Below are 16,562 nucleotides of genomic sequence, written 5' to 3' on the forward strand. Positions count from 1 at the left end.
TTTTGAACTGCTAGGTTGGCAGGAGCTGGGACAGAGCAACGGGAGCTTACCCTGTCGTGGGGATTCGAACAGCTGACCTTCCGATCAGCAAGCCCAAGAGGCTCAATGGTTTTGACCACAGTGCCTCCTGCGTCCCGGTAGTAGCAGTGCCATCTCCTGTGTGTAGGGTGGAAGTGGGCTGCATAATTAAGCACAATTAAGCAGAAGCACTGGGAAGTTCGCCAACTGCAGGTACTCTGCTGGCATCAAGCCTGTGGCCAGTAAACTGTGCCACCCTTTGCCTGGCCTTGGCAACATCCTATATCATGGGTAGGCAAACTAAGGCCTGGGGGCCAGATCTGGCCCAATCGCCTTCTCAATCCAGCCCGCGGATGGTCTGGGAATCAGCGTGTTTTTACATGAGCAGAATGTGTCCTTTTATTTAAATTGTATCTCTGGGTTATTTGTGGGGCCTGCCTGGTGTTTTTACATGAGTAGAATGTGTGCTTTTATTTAAAATGCATCTCTGGGTTGTTTGTGGGGCATAGAAATGTGTTCATTATTTTTTTTCAAAATATAGTCCAGCCCCCCACAAGGTCTGAGGGACAGTGGACCAGCCCCCTGCTGAAAAAGTTTGCTGACCCGTGTCCTATATCTTCTGTGGCAATGAGGATGGCCTGTTCAGATCTCTAGTGGCAAAAAGAAGAACCCCCCCCCCCCCAGTGTTGTGTGCTTTATGGCTGGATCACAAGTGACCTTTTTATGCCAAATTCCCGAGTAAGGCTCTAATGGCAGCAGTATGTTAGGAAATGCATGTGCATTAAGTGTGTTGACTTAATGTGTCGGGTGTGACATCTGAGTCCCCTGGTGACAGCTGGACTTATGTACCGACTCAACTGAAAAGGCAATTTGAAAACTTTTATCTGCAATGTTATATCTGTGACATACAGAGTTTTAACTGGCATTTTATCTAGTGTTTCTAAGTCACCCTGGGAGGGTTTTGCCTTGAAGGATGGCAAATAAATTCCTTAAATAAGTGAACTGTGCAAGTTGTGTTGTGTGGTGCCATGATATAACAATAGCTCAGGAGGCAGCCTGAGAGGTTAGAATGGAAACGATAAAATTCCCTTTTCAGCAGAGTAGTGCATGGCCACATGCACATATAAAAATGAACTGCAGCTATATGTAATGCATAAAAGAGATTTGTATCAGTTATTAAGAACAGACCTGCAGTCTGTGTCTAATTCACAGCCTCTTGGGTTGGTAATGAAGATAAATCAGATCTCTTTGAAAGAAGGGTGGGACATTAACACGACTGACAAAGCCTGTACAATTAATCAGCAGAAGAGGTCTTAGTAAAGACTTACAACTGTGCCATAGATAGCCAGGGATCCGTTGCTGAGTTGTCTTATCCGATTGCTGATCTGAATGCCAGCTCCTTTTTTGCTCCACTGGATCACTGGAGGCGGATCTCCTCTGACTTCACAGTTGAGGATGGCATTGCCACCCAAGGGCTCAATCCGACTGGAATGATAATCTCCCATGAAGACTGGAGGTTCTGGAAAAATAGTTCAAAAGTTAACGATGTATAAAATAAGAGCGGAAATGAGAACCGAAACCAATATATTGAGGGAACTCAACATGAATTTAAAGCAGCAAAAATGCAGATGTTAAAACTTCAAAATACAGTGAAAATGGAATGAATCTGAATCTAGTTTTGTGAATGTGGAGCCCCTTCAGCTATTTCTGAATTCAGTAATTTTGATTGCAGAAAATTCACCTAGTTTAAAATGTATGCTTAATCTAGAGTCAGCTGTAAATTAGAAAGAGGTTTCATCTGCAACTGTTGATACGAGTCAGGCACTTTTTATTTTCATAAGTTAGACAGTCCATGTCCATTCATTCCCCTGACCACCCATGATGCTGCTTTTAGATGGAGTGTGAAACGATTCCCAAACTTACCAGTAATACATACCTTTAACGTACACAAATCCAAGAGCCTTGATAGAACCAACTACATTTTCCGCCGTACAAACATAGGTTCCCGAGTCCTCTTTGGACACCCTTTCAATGACAAGTTGGCTAAGTCCATTCACACCATCGTATTGTGCTAGCGGAACAAGAGGAGAACAACAAAGAAAAAGAAAACCAACAAAATCTAAAGGCTCAGCAAAACACATATTTCACATGCATAGCTTGGGGGTGTTCAGTATCCCAATATGCTAGTAGATACAGCTTTATGGGAAAAGACAGCAGGTGGAGATACCGTATTGGCCTGAATATAAGCCTCGCTTCCCCCCGCCCCCCAAAAAATCTGACCGTGAAAAGTTAAAGTGCGGCTTATATTTGTGACCTTACGGTATGCAGCCAGGAGCGTGGGGCAAACAGCGCCAGGAGCACAGCAAAGCACATAGACCCCCCCCCCGTCCTCTCTTCCAAGGCTGGGAAGGGAAAGAGCAAGGAAGGAGAAGGGCTGCTGGCAACACAGCATGGCTCTCTCTCTCTCCCCCCCCCCCCCAGTATGCAGCCAGGAGCAGTGAGGAAGGGAGCGGCTTATATTCAGGTATTTTTTCTTTCCCCCCCTCCAATTTTAAAGGTGCAGCTTATATTCGGGTGTGGCTTATACTCGGGCCAATACAGTACTTGTTAACCATGCCTTCTTTCTGCCTGCAATTCTACTGGAATGTTGAGGTTGCTTAGGAATTTTCAGGTTGCTTTGAAATTACATAACTCCTCTGCAATAAAGAGATACCTAAGCATGCCGATCTTTCGCTGTTGTGCTCGCTTGCTCCTAGTGGGTTTCCCGGGGCACCTAGTTGGGTCTGGTGCAGTGGGAATGGATTCACCCTACGTTCCTTACATAGAATTGGAGTTGGAAGCAATCCTCTGGGTCATCTAGTTCAACCCCCTGCAGTGCAGGAATCTCAACTAAAGCATCCATGACAGACCACAATCCAATCTCTGTTAAAAAACCTCCAAGCTCCCAAGGGATCTTGTTCCACTGGCAGCTCTCACAGCCAGGAAGTTCTTCCTGATGTTTACTCATAATCTCCTTCCTTGCATCTTGAAGCCATTGGTTTGGGCCCAACCCTCCAGAGCAGCTTGTTCCATCTTCTATGTGGCAGCCCTTTAAAAATTTGATGATGGCTATCATATCTCCTCTCAGTCTCCTTTTTCGCAGACGAAACAAACCCAGCTCCCTCAACCGTTCCTTACAATAAAACTTCTACACACTGAGCCACAGTTTACTCTTTCCAATTGCCATGTTGTCTCGTTTCCATTCTGTCTAATAAAGTGTTATTTGTAATTCGAAAAGATACCTAACTCATTTCGTGTTAGGAGAGCAACACACTGTATCAGATATCTCCTGTGCACATGCTTATACCATGTCAGGAATTCAATTTTTGTGAAAGTTCGAAAAGCGATGACAAACCTAGACAGCATCTTAAAAAGCAGAGACATCAGCTTGCCGACAAAGGTCCGTATAGTTAAAGCTATGGTTTTCCCAATAGTGATGTATGGAAGTGAGAGCTGGACCATAAAGAAGGTTGATCACTGAAGAATTGATGCTTTTGAATTATGGTGCTGGAGGAGACTCTTGAGAGCCCCATGGACTGCAAGAAGATCAAACCTATCCATACTTAAGGAAATCAGCCCTGAGTGCTCACTGGAAGGACAGATCCTGAAGCTGAGGCTCCAATACTTTGGCCACCTCATGAGAAGAGAAGACTCCCTGGAAAAGACCCTGATGTTGGGAAAGATTGAGGGCACAAGGAGAAGGGGGCGACAGAGGACGAGATGGTTGGACAGTGTTCTTGATGCTACTAAAATGAGTTTGGCCAAACTGCAGGAGGCAGTGGAAGACAGGAGTGCATGGCGTGTTCTGGTCCATGGGGTCACGAAGATTCGGACACGACTAAAGAACAACAAAACCTGTGTTTTCTAGATACAATCTAGTCCTTTGATGTACTAACCTGGGATGATATTATTGTTAAAAGTCCATGAGATTTGGGGCACAGGAACTCCAGTTGCTTTGCAAGTTAGCTGAAGTCGTTCTCCTTTATTTAAAGCTAAATCTCCAGGGAGCTCAGTAAAGGTTGGCAACACATGGACAGTTAAGTTGACGGTATGGGTATCTTCACCAGCAACATTACTGGCAATGCAGGTGTAGCTGCCAGAATCTTCAGGCTGTAGGAAGGAAATAAAGAACAGCACATAAAAAGATTTAACAGGGGGGGAATTATCCTGTAATAAATATAATGGTCATTTGGGCATGGGAGGCATCTCAGAAAGAAAGCATTTGACTTAAGTTTGTATATGGATTTGAATCACCCCATCACTGGGTCTCTGCTTTCAAATGCTGCATTGATTGATTGATTGATTGATTGATTGATTGATTGATTGCATTTATTCATTGCTTTCTACAAAAATGTTGCAAAGCAACTTGCAATCCTCAGGAGCAGATTTAGAAGAGCACACCAGGTGGGAGTGGGGATGTGGAAAAGTCCTGCTATGTGAGTGGGCCTCATTCTTCCACTAGTGCAACAACTGATTGAATCCTGCTACAGTGGTACCTCGGGTTAAGAACTTAATTCCTTCTGGAGGTCCATTCTTAACCTGAAACTGTTCTTAACCTGAAGCACCACTTTAGCTAATGGGGCCTCCCACTGCCGCCGCGCCGCCAGAGCACAATTTCTGTTCTCATCCTGAAGCAAAGTTCTTAAATTATTATTATTATTAACCTGAGGTACTATTTCTGGGTTAGCGGAGTCTGTAACGTGAAGCAGATGTAACCTGAAGGGGATGTAACCCGAGGTACCACTGTATTTCTTTCGTTTTTGACATAATGCATTGCCAGGTTCCGAGTCATGCTGTTTAAACAGGGGATAAGGTCCCATGACAAAGCATAACCATAATGAACACAGTATTAGCCTTATGTCACAATGCTACCATTGGGTCCATACTCATGGACTACCTACAGCTAAACATAGCAGGGCATCTTTGGCTCAAGAAACCTAGGAATCACACACTTTCAGGTTGGGCAAGTTGCATGTCTATCAGCCTGTGGCTACCTTGAGTGCATTGCTCAGTCAAATGCTTACCACAGCATTGTCCACAATGAGATCTCCATATGATAGAGCCGTGTATTTTCCCACCATGCTCATTAAAAGTTGGCCCTCTTTCTTCCAATTCATGGATGGCGTTGGCATTCCATCAGCAACACATGGCAGAACCACTTGTGCATTTTCTGCAACTGTGTAATGAGCTTCTGTACTGCGTATCTTAGGCGGAACTGTAGGGAGATTTTTTTTAAAGAAAATAAAGAAAACAATTAATTACACATGTCCTTAGGAATCTACAGAGTTGGGTGGGAAAAACTCTGGAAAAGTGATCTGAAGTTCACAGCATGTTATTCTTTGAAGGAGAACTATTTGGAACTGATTTACAGATGGTATTTAACTCTGAGCAGGCTTGCTAAGATGTAGTATAAGACTGAATCAGATAAGTGCTGAAGATGCAAAGAGGTGGAGGGTATGTTCTTTCCTATGTGGTGGACTTGCAAAAGGGTAAAAGAGTATTTGGAAATGATCCATAATGAATTGGGGGGGGGGGAATGTTTAAAAGTTCTTTTGCTCCCAAACCAGAGTCCTTTCTGCTGGGGATAATTCAGACTGAAATCCCCAGGTGTCAAAAAGGTTATTTACGTATGCCACTACTGTGCCCCATGTTTTGTTAGAGCCACTTCCGAGCTAGGGAGGAGGTGGGGTTGCGGGCTTCATGCCCCTCCCCACACTTGCAGGGGCTGGCTTCAGCCCCCGCGATACCAGGGAATCCTTGGACGCGTCATACCCCGAGCCAGCCAATTGGCTGGCCCAGGGGGCATGGCCTCGCCTTACTTAGGTCTGGCACGGCCGAGGGTCTCCCTGTTTCCCGGGCGTGGCCTTGTCCTAAGCCTATGGAGGTGTGGGCCCACCGCACGCCCCCGTGAGGTGACCCCAGGGGAGATCCTAGTTGACGTGCATCAGCGGGACTCCCCCTACTGGTGGTTAACACTTACCAGTCTTCAAGCAAGCAGGCTGAAGCCGGTTAGCTGTTGGGACCAATGCCTAAGCCAATACCACTCAATTCCTGTAATCAATACAGTTGTGGCCTAATTTGACCCATTAACCTGAATTATTGTGTCTCGTGTCTTCATTTCTGAGGAGGGAGGCGGGAACTCACCATGCAACTCAAAAATGGAAAACAAGTGAAGTCCTAACCAAAGGAGAATGGCAACTTAAGTTGTATGAGGATATGGGGAACAGCTAATTAAAACTGAAAAACAAACAAACCTGGTTCCATCCATCATACTTGCTTCCACCAGGATTAATAGCCAATGCATGTTCCCCACTTCCAGCTATGCTTACCAAGCACTGTGAGCTCCATGCTCGAGCTGCTTGCTCCAGCCACGTTGGTAGCCGTGCATGTGTAACGGCCGGTGTCGCTCGGATGAGCAAAGGCAATCTGCAAAGACCCCATGCTGAGGATTCTCTGCCTCATGGACTCTGTGACCTGCTGTCCTTCTTTATGCCACATGATCTCAGGAGCCGGATAGCCATCGGCTTCACACAACAGTGTGGCAGGCTTATCCAAAACCACCACGTATTCTTCCGGGTGAGATCTGATAGCTGGAGGAACTGGTAGACAATGAATCAATTGTTTTAATCGGCAGTGCTAGAAGACAGTGGAACAACATTCCCTATACTACTTCACAAACTGTTGCTTCTCCAAGCTGTCTCCATCTTCCAACCCTATTCATCACTGTGCACCAGGCACCTGACTTTTCATTTCATCTCTTTTTCTCAAGGGCAGGGGACAAAAGCAGGCATTGTCTGGAGAGCTATACAGTCATACCTCGGGTTACAGACGCTGCAGGTTGCGTTTTTTCGAGTTATGGACGTGCCGAAACCCGGAAGTACCAGAGTGGGTTACTTCCAGGTTTCGGCGGTTGCGCATGCGCAGAAGCACTAAATGGCACTTTGTGCATGCGCAGAAGCACCGAATCGCAACCTGCGCATGCACAGATGCGGCGCTGCGGATTGCAAACATGCCCCCCACACAGATCACATTCACAACCTGAGCATCCACTGTACTCCTGTTTATTCTCTTTTTTCCTTTGTTGAGGCTCTAATGATGTACTTCTTAGGGAAGGTTAAGAAGATAAAGGTCCCTTCACAAGTTTCATGCAACTCCTGGCAAGAAGGAGGGAAATGGGAGAGGAGGTAGCAGAAAGTGAAAAGCAGGTGGCCTCACCTATCCATGCCTCCCCTTTGGACTCCTGACCCTGACAAATTATATAACAAGAGCCCTGCTGGATCGAGCCAAAAATCTAGTCCCGGACTCTGCTCTCATTGTGGTGAACCAGATGCTCATGGGTAGCTCACAACCACAACCTGAGTGCAGTATCACTCTCCCCTCCAACGGTGGAGGTGGAATACAGCCATTGCCTCAGTCCTGGATACCTGAAGGAGCCTCGGTCCTGTATACCTGAAGGAGCGTCTCCACCTCCATTGTTCAGCCCGGACACTGAGATCCAGCGCTGAGGGCCTTCTGGTGGTTCCCTCACTGTGAGAAGTGAGGTTACAGGGGACCAGACAGAGGGCCTTCTCGGTAGTGGCACCCGCCCTGTGGAACACCCTCCCATCAGATGTCAAGGAAATAAGCAGCTATCCTATTTTTAAAAGACATCTGAAGGCAGCCTTGTTTAGGGAAGTTTTTAATATTTAATGATGTATTGTTTTTAACACTTGATTGGGAGCTGCCCAGAGTGGCTGGGAAAACTCAGCCAGATGGGTGGAGTTTAATTAATTAATAATCATGGCTGATAGCCTTATCCCTCCACGAATTTGCCTAAAGGCATCCAAGTCAGTGGCCATTACAACCACTCATGGGAGCAAATTCCATGCTTAACTAGGCCGTGTGTGACCCCAGAGGGAACACAGCCCTCAACAGAAAGAAAAAGCTGCTCTGCCCTAGTCTAGAAGTACATCAGATCAGATACGTTCCAAGATAGTGATGGACTATATGGGATTGGCAGAAATGACTGGCAGAATCCGTGACCAGGGAGAAGAGTCGGTGGAAGAAGATTGGAAGAAATTTAAAGACTACCTACAGAAATATTGTAAAATTAAGGAATGTTAGAATGATGTTGGATAGAAATTAAGTGGTTTCCAGCTGTAATGCTCTAAGATATATGAAAAAAGGGTTATAAACAGGTTAAAACTTAATGGTAAGGATTTGCTGAACCAACAATTTGAAGTGGAATACAAAAAAGGGAGGTATGAGGAGGTCCGGGAAATAAGCTAAAGGAAAATTAGCAATGGAAAATCTGTATGTTTTTAACTATTTTTATTTTGTATTTTTGTTATTTTCTTTTTTCATTTTTATTGTAATATTTTAAAAAACCTTAATAAATATTTTATTAAAAAAAAAAAAGATACGTTCCAAGATAACACCAGATATTATTAAAAAGCTGCAGCTCACAGCAAAACTTACCTTGGATTTTCAGTTTGATCTTCCCAAGGGCAGTACCTGCTGGATTCTGAGCCACACAAATATAAGTTCCAGCGTCTTCAGCAGCAGCTTTTGCAATCTGCAAACTGCCGCTGGGGAGAATCGTATAACTATCCCCTGGAACACATGCACATTATGTATTAAAGAAGACCACAGTAGTAGAGAAATATTAGGACTGCTATAGATTCTACAAAAATAGTTTGCTGGAGAAATAGGTTTACTAGAAAGGTTGTGAACTCTCCTTTCGTTCAGTTAAAGAAAAAAGAAAAAAAAGAGGTGCAGCAGGCATATCTTAGAACAGGTTTCCATATAAGCATATGTACATTTGGTAACTGGTAGGCAAATGTGCGGAGGCGGGTGGCGCTGTGGGTTAAACCACAGAGCCTAGGATTTGCCGATCAGAAGGTCGGCGGTTCGAATCCCCGCAACGGGGTGAGCTCCCGTTGCTCAGTCCCTGCTCCTGCCAACCTAGCAGTTCGAAAGCACGTCAAAGTGCAAGTAGATAAATAGGTACCGCTCCGGCGGGAAGGTAAACGGCGTTTCCGTGCACTGCTCTGGTTCGCCAGAAGCGGCTTAGTCATGCTGGCCACATGACCCGGAAGCTGTGCGCCGGCTCCCTCGGCCAGTAAAGCAAGATGAGCGCTGCAACCCCAGAGTCGGCCACGACTGGACCTAATGGTCAGGGGTCCCTTTACCTTTACCTTTAGGCAAATGTGCGGATTGATTCAACTGAAAATAATTGTGTCCAAAGATCTGCACTGGCTTCTGACTGGTTACTGTTGGTATATAAAGCCTGTAATGGCTTGGGACCAGTTTACTTAAGGAATCACCTTGCCTCACTATGTGACTAATCAATCACTTTGATCTGTGAAACTGGCACTGCATTTGTGAGGAATTGTTCCATTGGAGTGACAGCAACTCCTTGGCGTAAAGACATTGGGCAGGTACACTCACTATATTATTTTAGTTGCCTGCAGAAAACCTCTCTGTTTCAGAAAACTATCCAGACACATGATTTAGTTACCTACATTATTTTTAAAAAAGTTTTATTGATTTTGTTTTTGGTGAGGTGGTGGCGACTATATGTATATCTGATTTTAATTGTTTTATAGATTTCGGCCCCGTTTAATCTATAATTTTATCCACACTCTGCTAGGAAACTACTCGCTCAAAATTTTGTAAGTTTTGCAAATGATAAAGATGAAAGATTTCACATGAATGCACTGCTTGATACTGCAATCTCACAGTGATGACCACGCATGTGTGAATGAACTCTAGGGGTTGTTTTAAAGTACCATATTTTTTGCTCTATAAGACTCATTTTTTCCCTCCTAAAAAGTAAGGGGAAATGTGTGTGCGTCTTATGGAGCGAATGCAGACTGTGCAGCTATCCCAGAAGCCAGAACAGCAAGAGGGATCGCTGTGCAGCGATCCCTCTTGCTGTTCTGGCTTCTGAGATTCAGAATATTTTTTTTCTTGTTTTCCTCCTCCAAAAACTAGGTGCGTCTTATGGTCTGGTGCGTCTTATAGAGCGAAAAATACGGTGTATCCTTTCTTAGGATACAGAACTGCAGCACTAATTCCCTTTCAACTGTATGTAGCTAAATGCTCTTAGGAGAACGGGAAATTATAAAGCAAAACAAGATACCTGTGGTGTTAACACTGACCCCTTCCTTCTGCCATGTTATTTTAGGACGTGGTGAGCCTACCGCTTCACATGGTAGGAGTATTGGGCTGTTGAGAATGACATCAAGCGTTCCAGGTTGGACTTTTATAGCTGGTGGTTCTAAGATTCAGAGGAGCACAGAAAAGGTCTAATTACTGGTCCACCCAGCTGTTTACAATAATTATTACATATCCCTACCAGGTTGCCTACCAAAAGAAAAATATCCCCATTTCACAAACTATGTTATGAGTAAACACAGATACTGGAAGCCATGTTATAATACGTAGATGTATTAATTAATGTTGAATCAGCCATTGCCAATACAGTGGTACCTTGGGTTATATACACCTCAGGTTACAAACACTTCGGGTTACAGACTCCGCTAACCCAGAAGTAGTACTTTGGGTTGAGAACTTTACCTCAGGATGAGAACGGAAATCGTACGGTGGCGGCAGCGGGAGGCCCCATTAGCTAAAGTGGTACCTCAGATTAAGAACAGTTTTAGGTTAAGAACGGACCTCCAGAACGAATAAAGTTCTTAACCAGAGGTACCACTGTATAGAAAATCTTTGATTGCTGTCTCTGTCTCCAAGCCCAGTCCAGCCCAGAATAACTCATTTCAAAACAAGCCCATTTTAAAGGATTCTAACACAGAGTGGAGTCCAACATCACACTAAGGCAATTGTTCTGTCAGGAAAAGCATTTTTGCTTGCCAGATAGAACAATCCCCTTTGTTTTCCAGCAATGCTGTTCTAAGGTCCACAGACTCTCCAGATGGATTTGGGGGGGAGGGGGTGCGTGGAGGGAAGGAGAGGAGAAAGTCCGAGTTGCATTAGCAAGATTCCTTGCATTGGCTTCTGCTGACTAATCTGGTTAGTCAAATCGTACCCATAAATCTCTGCAGATGTAATGCCTGATGTGATGTTGATGTGCTTTGGGGAAAATGAGATAGCTAAGATCCTGTCAGATGTCAAGGAGATAAATAACTACACAACTTTTAGAAGACATCTGAAGGCAGCACTGTATAGGGAAGTTTTTAATGTTTGATATTATATTATGCTTTTATATGTGTTGGAAGCCGCCCAGAGTGGCTGGGGCAACCCAGTCAGATGGGCAGGGTACAAATAAATAAATTATTATTATTATTATTATTATTATTATTATTATTATTATTATTAGGAGACACCTCCAATTCACGTGGTGCTAGATAAGCTGCCCATTAGGCAAGATGAGAAGGAGTGGGCTGCAACTGACTGATACTGGTGGTAGTAGCTACAGTAGCAGCAGCCCCTGTGGGGAGCCCTAAGACCAGGCCTTTGGTCAGTGCTGCCAAAAGAGGAGGTCCCAGAAGTGGAAACATGACTGTTTAAAACAGGACCCACCCACCCCGAAACAAATTAGTTCACTAGGAAAACAGTCGAAGTCGGCCTTCAGGGTGTCCGGGCCAATTTGTAGCCCAAATTTTTAGGTCTTTACGTGTATATGCGCTCATCTTAGATTCGAATCTTTAAGCTGCTGTTGTACACTGCTTTACACGTATATTTTATTCTTGTGAAAGCTGTCCCAGTTGTGCTTTTCGAGCTGGTCTCTGACCGTAATAAATTATGAATTAACAGGAACCAAGTTGCTGCTCAGCTCTCCCAAATTTACAAAATGGCACCATGGCGCTGAGACTGGGGAAAGTCCTCACTGGGCAGGGATAGCGAGCAGGCAAGTGGCTGGGGGTACAATGGGCAGTGAGCTTGTTGAACCAGGGCCCGGTGGAGAATGCAAGCATCTTTTGCTTGTTTGCCTCAAACAGTGGCATGCTTTAATCCAGCCCTAGCTGGGGCGATAGTTCACTTTCAGATAGGCAAGAAATATACAAGTTCCCACCTCACCCTGTACATGAAGAGTCACATGTCTGTGGGCAGAGCCAGCAGCATTCCGCGCAGTGCAAGTGTACTTCCCCGCATGGTCCAGTTGCGCAGCAGCAATTTCAATAGTACCTGCAGGAATAGGTGGGAAAGTTTAAAGATGCAAGCTGCAGCAGGAATACCGTACTTTTCCGTCTATTAGACGCCCCCTTGTATAAGACCTTTCCCCCCATTTTGGGGGACTAAATTTTAAGAAAATGAGGGGAGATGGTCCAAAGTTGTTGAGCCTCTTCCCCCCACGCAGCTGCGGTCAGGAAACACTCCCTAGATCGTTTCCCATGCGCAGCGGCATCGGGTGAATTTGCGCTCCCTCCGGCTATCCGGTTTGCAGGAGCGCAACCTCCCCGATGCCTTCTGCGCATGGGAAACGATCCAGGGGGTGCTTCCCCTGTGCGGCGGCATCGGGTGAATTTGCACTCCCATCAAAGAGCTGGCTGGCTGGCAGCTCATAGCTTCTCTCCCCCCCCCCCCCACAGCTGCGGGCAAGAAGCTCCCCTCAGATCGCTCCCCACTCGCTGCAGCATCAGGGGAAGCCACACTCCCACCAACCGAATGGCTGGTGGTGTGCCGCTTCTCCCCACTGCCATGCCACTATCCGTGTATTGGATGACCCCAGTTTTTTGACGTGATTTTTGAGTCAAAAAACCTCGTCCAATACAGTCATACCTCGAGTTGAATGTGCTTCAGGTTGAGTGCTTTTGGGTTGTGCTTCGCAGCAACCCGGAAGTAACGGTGCGCGTTACTTCCGGGTTTCACTGCTCGCGCATGCACAGATGCTCAAAACGATGTCACGCACATGTGCGGAAGCGGCAAAATGTGACCTGCACAGACACGCCGTTGCGTCTTATATTCCATTCAGGATGCGAACGGGGCTCCGGAACAGATCCCGTTTGCACCCCGAGGTACCACTGTACATGTAAAAATATGGTAGCTCAACAGTGATTAGGGGTCCTTGCAGTTCTCAGGCAGTTCAAGTTCAGTTCCCAGGCACTTTGAGAAAGTGAAGTTGGCACACCAGCTAGTGGACACTGGCCACTGGGAGTGGAGCAAAAGCATTCTCACGGGTGCCTTCCTTAACATTGGCTCCTTTATCAAAAAGGCTCCAGTGTGATAGAAAGAGGTTCTTCTATCCTCTTTCCTTTTGGGACACAGCTACATTCCAAGACTAAGGCAGCAAAGTTCACTAGAACGCTGATGGAAGGAAAGCAACAAAAATACATAGATAGGAAGTTTAAAATGCAGTGTGCAACTCTTAGGCATGTGAATATTACGGTTTATGTCTGGAGTCCTTGGCTAGAACGACGTGTTACTCATAAACTTGCATATCTAAAGGGTCTGGCTGTCACTTCTCATTTGGATGGCCGGGGGCAGCGATGCTTTACCCTGAACCCCACTTCCCCCTGCAAATTCACCTCACCACCCCTCCATTTTTTCTCATGGCAGGATTCCACACTTGGGTTCCCATCGCACACAAAAGTGGTTCTGGAAGCTGGGTGGAAGAAAAATCAGCTGTGGGAGGAAGACCAGCAAGACATGGTGGCTGGGCCTGGGAAAGATTAAGCACCCCATTCCCCCCTCTCAGTTATTTTTTCTTATGCAAATCACACCCTCTTGATGCCTTTTTCCAGTGGAGAAATGGCAGCCCAGCATTTGGAAATGGAAATTACCCAACACAAAAATGTGAAGTCTCAGCCAAAGGTTCTGGCCCAAACAGAAATGAAAATGAAAGCGAGCAGTATTCATTGAAGCGGATCCACTATTGTAAGGAGTTTGGGCTGCACAACAGAACTTCCCATCCCTCTCTTCTCACTGTACCCCTTCCCCATGCCCCTAATCTTTCGGAGCAGATCTGGGGAGGGCACAAGAAGACTAAAGGGAAAGGAAACTTCCATTACACAAGCAGAAATCCTTGCACTAGATGATCGACTTGTTTAATACCGCCCGTTGTCATGAACACGCCTAAATACATGAATATAAAATTCCTGGAGGGGTTCAGAATCGTTGTAAACCTGAAGACAGAATTCTGTAGCCATCTCCCCGAGGAAGAAGCCTTATTCCGTCCTTGGTCCAGTGGACTGTGGGCGAAGGAACACCCGAGGCACTGCAGGGAATCATGACTGGAGATGACTTGGTTACCAATAGATCTGCAGCTTCGTCTGCCAAGGATGGAGGCACTGAAGTAAGGAAAATAAAGGAAAATAAAACTGCTGATCATTCACACTGTTGTGATGTTATCTTGGACAGACTGCATTGAATGGCCAGCTGAATAAGAACAAATTGAGGGACATAAAATGTACAATACAATACATGTCATACAAGAGTCTGTTTCATAGCTATAAACAACAGGCTCTCTAGCTAGATTAGAACCCTAATGTATGGAGCAGGGAGTCTTTAACCCTTTGCTTAGACCAGGGGTCGGCAACCTAAGGCCCATAGGCCACAAGCAGGCCACAGGGGTCATTTTACCGGCCCCCGAGCTGCCCCTGAACTGAGCCGCCCACTTGGCGAGTCCCCGTGCACTGCGCTAAACCAGCGCAGTGTGGGGACTTGCTTTTGCGGTGCTGGAAATCGCATCAGCACAGACGCAGGCGCCAGAAATTGCGGGTGTGCGCACTCACACACACCCGCAATCCAACCCACGGAGGGGGCTCTGTGGCAGTGAACTGGCCCAGGCAAGGTAAGCCTTGCCGACCCCTGGCTTAGACAATAAGTCCAAGTCAGATCTGGGGCTTCTCACTTGTATTGCTAAAAACCTAGCGAATTCATTTCAGTGGGACACATGTTGGCAATGGAAACTGTAGGCATGGCCCAGATGCAATGGCTTAAAGAACTCCCACCTCACCCCAAACTAGTGTCCCAATTTGAATTGGGAGTGCTACACTATTTGCAAAACACATGCACACCACGCTGTACCGAAGGGGCTGAGATTCATGACACACTTGTCATTTGACCCTGTGGCGATCACACAGGGTCCCCGGATGTTTCACTGTCTATTGATCCCTGTGCCACCACTTTATTCTGCCACCACCCAGGCTCTACCTGGTACGATACTGTGTCTAGTCAGGGTTAAATTAGATCATAAACTTCTGTTTATTTATTGCAGTTTAACAAGCGTGTGGTTTCATAAACTGTATTGGTTATTTACAATCATGGGGTTGCCTATCCAGACCTATAACTTCCACTATCTGCTCTCACTCACTAAACCACCTCTCAGATATTTACTTGTCTTCCTAGCTCCTAACTGTTCCTGACTCAGCTTATTTTGCTACACTAACTCAACTTACCCACAGACTCTATCCCAACTCACTCCCACTGCAACCAACCACCCAACTCCCAACAAACTCCCCCCTTTGCCCCTCCCAGAGCTGTTTTATAGTCCCTCTGACTCCACCCCCCTGGGTTCTGATTGGGTAACCTGATTAACTATTTCACCTCCAGCACTCTCATATGTTAACGTCACAGACTTTTAAAGGTAAAGGTAAAGGTACCCCTGCCCGTACGGGCCAGTCTTGACAGACTCTGGGGTTGTGCGCCCATCTCACTTAAGAGGCCAGGGGCCAGCGCTGTCCGGAGACACTTCCGGGTCACGTGGCAAGCGTGACAAAGCTGCATCTGGCAAGCCAGAGCCGCACACGGAAACGCCGTTTACCTTCCCGCTGGTAAGCGGTCCCTATTTATCTACTTGCACCCGGAGGTGCTTTCGAACTGCTAGGTTGGCAGGCGCTGGGACCGAGCAGCGGGAGCGCACCCCGCCGCAGGGATTCGAACTGCCGACCTTTCGATCGGCAAGTCCTAGGCGCTGAGGCTTTAACCCACAGCGCCACCTGCGTCCCCGTCACAGACCTTTATTTTGTGCAGAAAGGAGGAAAGGTTTTGTAACTGAATGAATCAGAAGGGCCCAGAGCTGAACATTGAAAGCTCCCTTCCTAGCCCTTCCTCAACACACTGTCTCTCTGCACAGCAATGGCCTCAGAGTTTCAAGAGCTCCCATGGAGACGTTTTGACAGTGTCGCAATACTGTACCTTGTACGATGAGAGCAATTGCTCTTTGATCCTCGCCTGCTTCATTTGATACCATACATTCATAGAGCGCAGTGTCATCTACGGTGGGAGAAATTATTACCAGTGACCCTGAAGACAGAAGCCTGCAGAAAGAGCAAGGGGTTAAACTCATTGCTGTGTTTGAGCAGAAATGCCACAGTCCCTAAAGTTACTGAAATAAATACCCCAATGCTGACATTCAATAGTGAAAGCGAACTATAGCGACACTAAGCTGCAAAGCATTTCATGCACCACCTCCAAGACATTTTCGACTACCAGGTTCCTCAAACTGGGGTCCGCAGCTGTTCTTGAACTACAACTCCCATCATCCTTAGGTAGCAGGACCAGTGGTCACTGATGATGGGAGTTGTAGTCTCACAACAGCTGGGGACCCAAGTTTGGGAAAC

The 16,562-nt window shown here is 46.2% G+C and overlaps 1 protein-coding gene across 2 annotated transcripts in view; it reads right to left on the reverse strand.

Annotated features, from left to right (window-relative positions):
• The window catches only part of HMCN1 (hemicentin 1), a 325,809-nt gene that overhangs the window by 39,221 nt on the left and 270,026 nt on the right, over positions 1-16,562 (reverse strand). For both annotated transcript variants that reach the window (XM_079980967.1, XM_079980966.1), the window contains 10 exons: positions 16,138-16,259; positions 14,124-14,288; positions 12,079-12,186; positions 10,181-10,318; positions 8,515-8,649; positions 6,387-6,656; positions 5,082-5,272; positions 3,954-4,167; positions 1,955-2,089; positions 1,347-1,537 (listed from right to left, as the gene is read on the reverse strand). In XM_079980967.1, the coding sequence (XP_079837093.1) occupies positions 1,347-1,537; positions 1,955-2,089; positions 3,954-4,167; positions 5,082-5,272; positions 6,387-6,656; positions 8,515-8,649; positions 10,181-10,318; positions 12,079-12,186; positions 14,124-14,288; positions 16,138-16,259 (1,669 nt within the window). The remainder of the gene's footprint in view (positions 1-1,346; positions 1,538-1,954; positions 2,090-3,953; positions 4,168-5,081; positions 5,273-6,386; positions 6,657-8,514; positions 8,650-10,180; positions 10,319-12,078; positions 12,187-14,123; positions 14,289-16,137; positions 16,260-16,562) is intronic.

The sequence above is a fragment of the Podarcis cretensis genome (genome assembly GCF_951804945.1).
Source record: "Podarcis cretensis genome assembly, chromosome: 6".
Taxonomy (NCBI): Eukaryota; Metazoa; Chordata; class Lepidosauria; order Squamata; family Lacertidae; genus Podarcis; species Podarcis cretensis.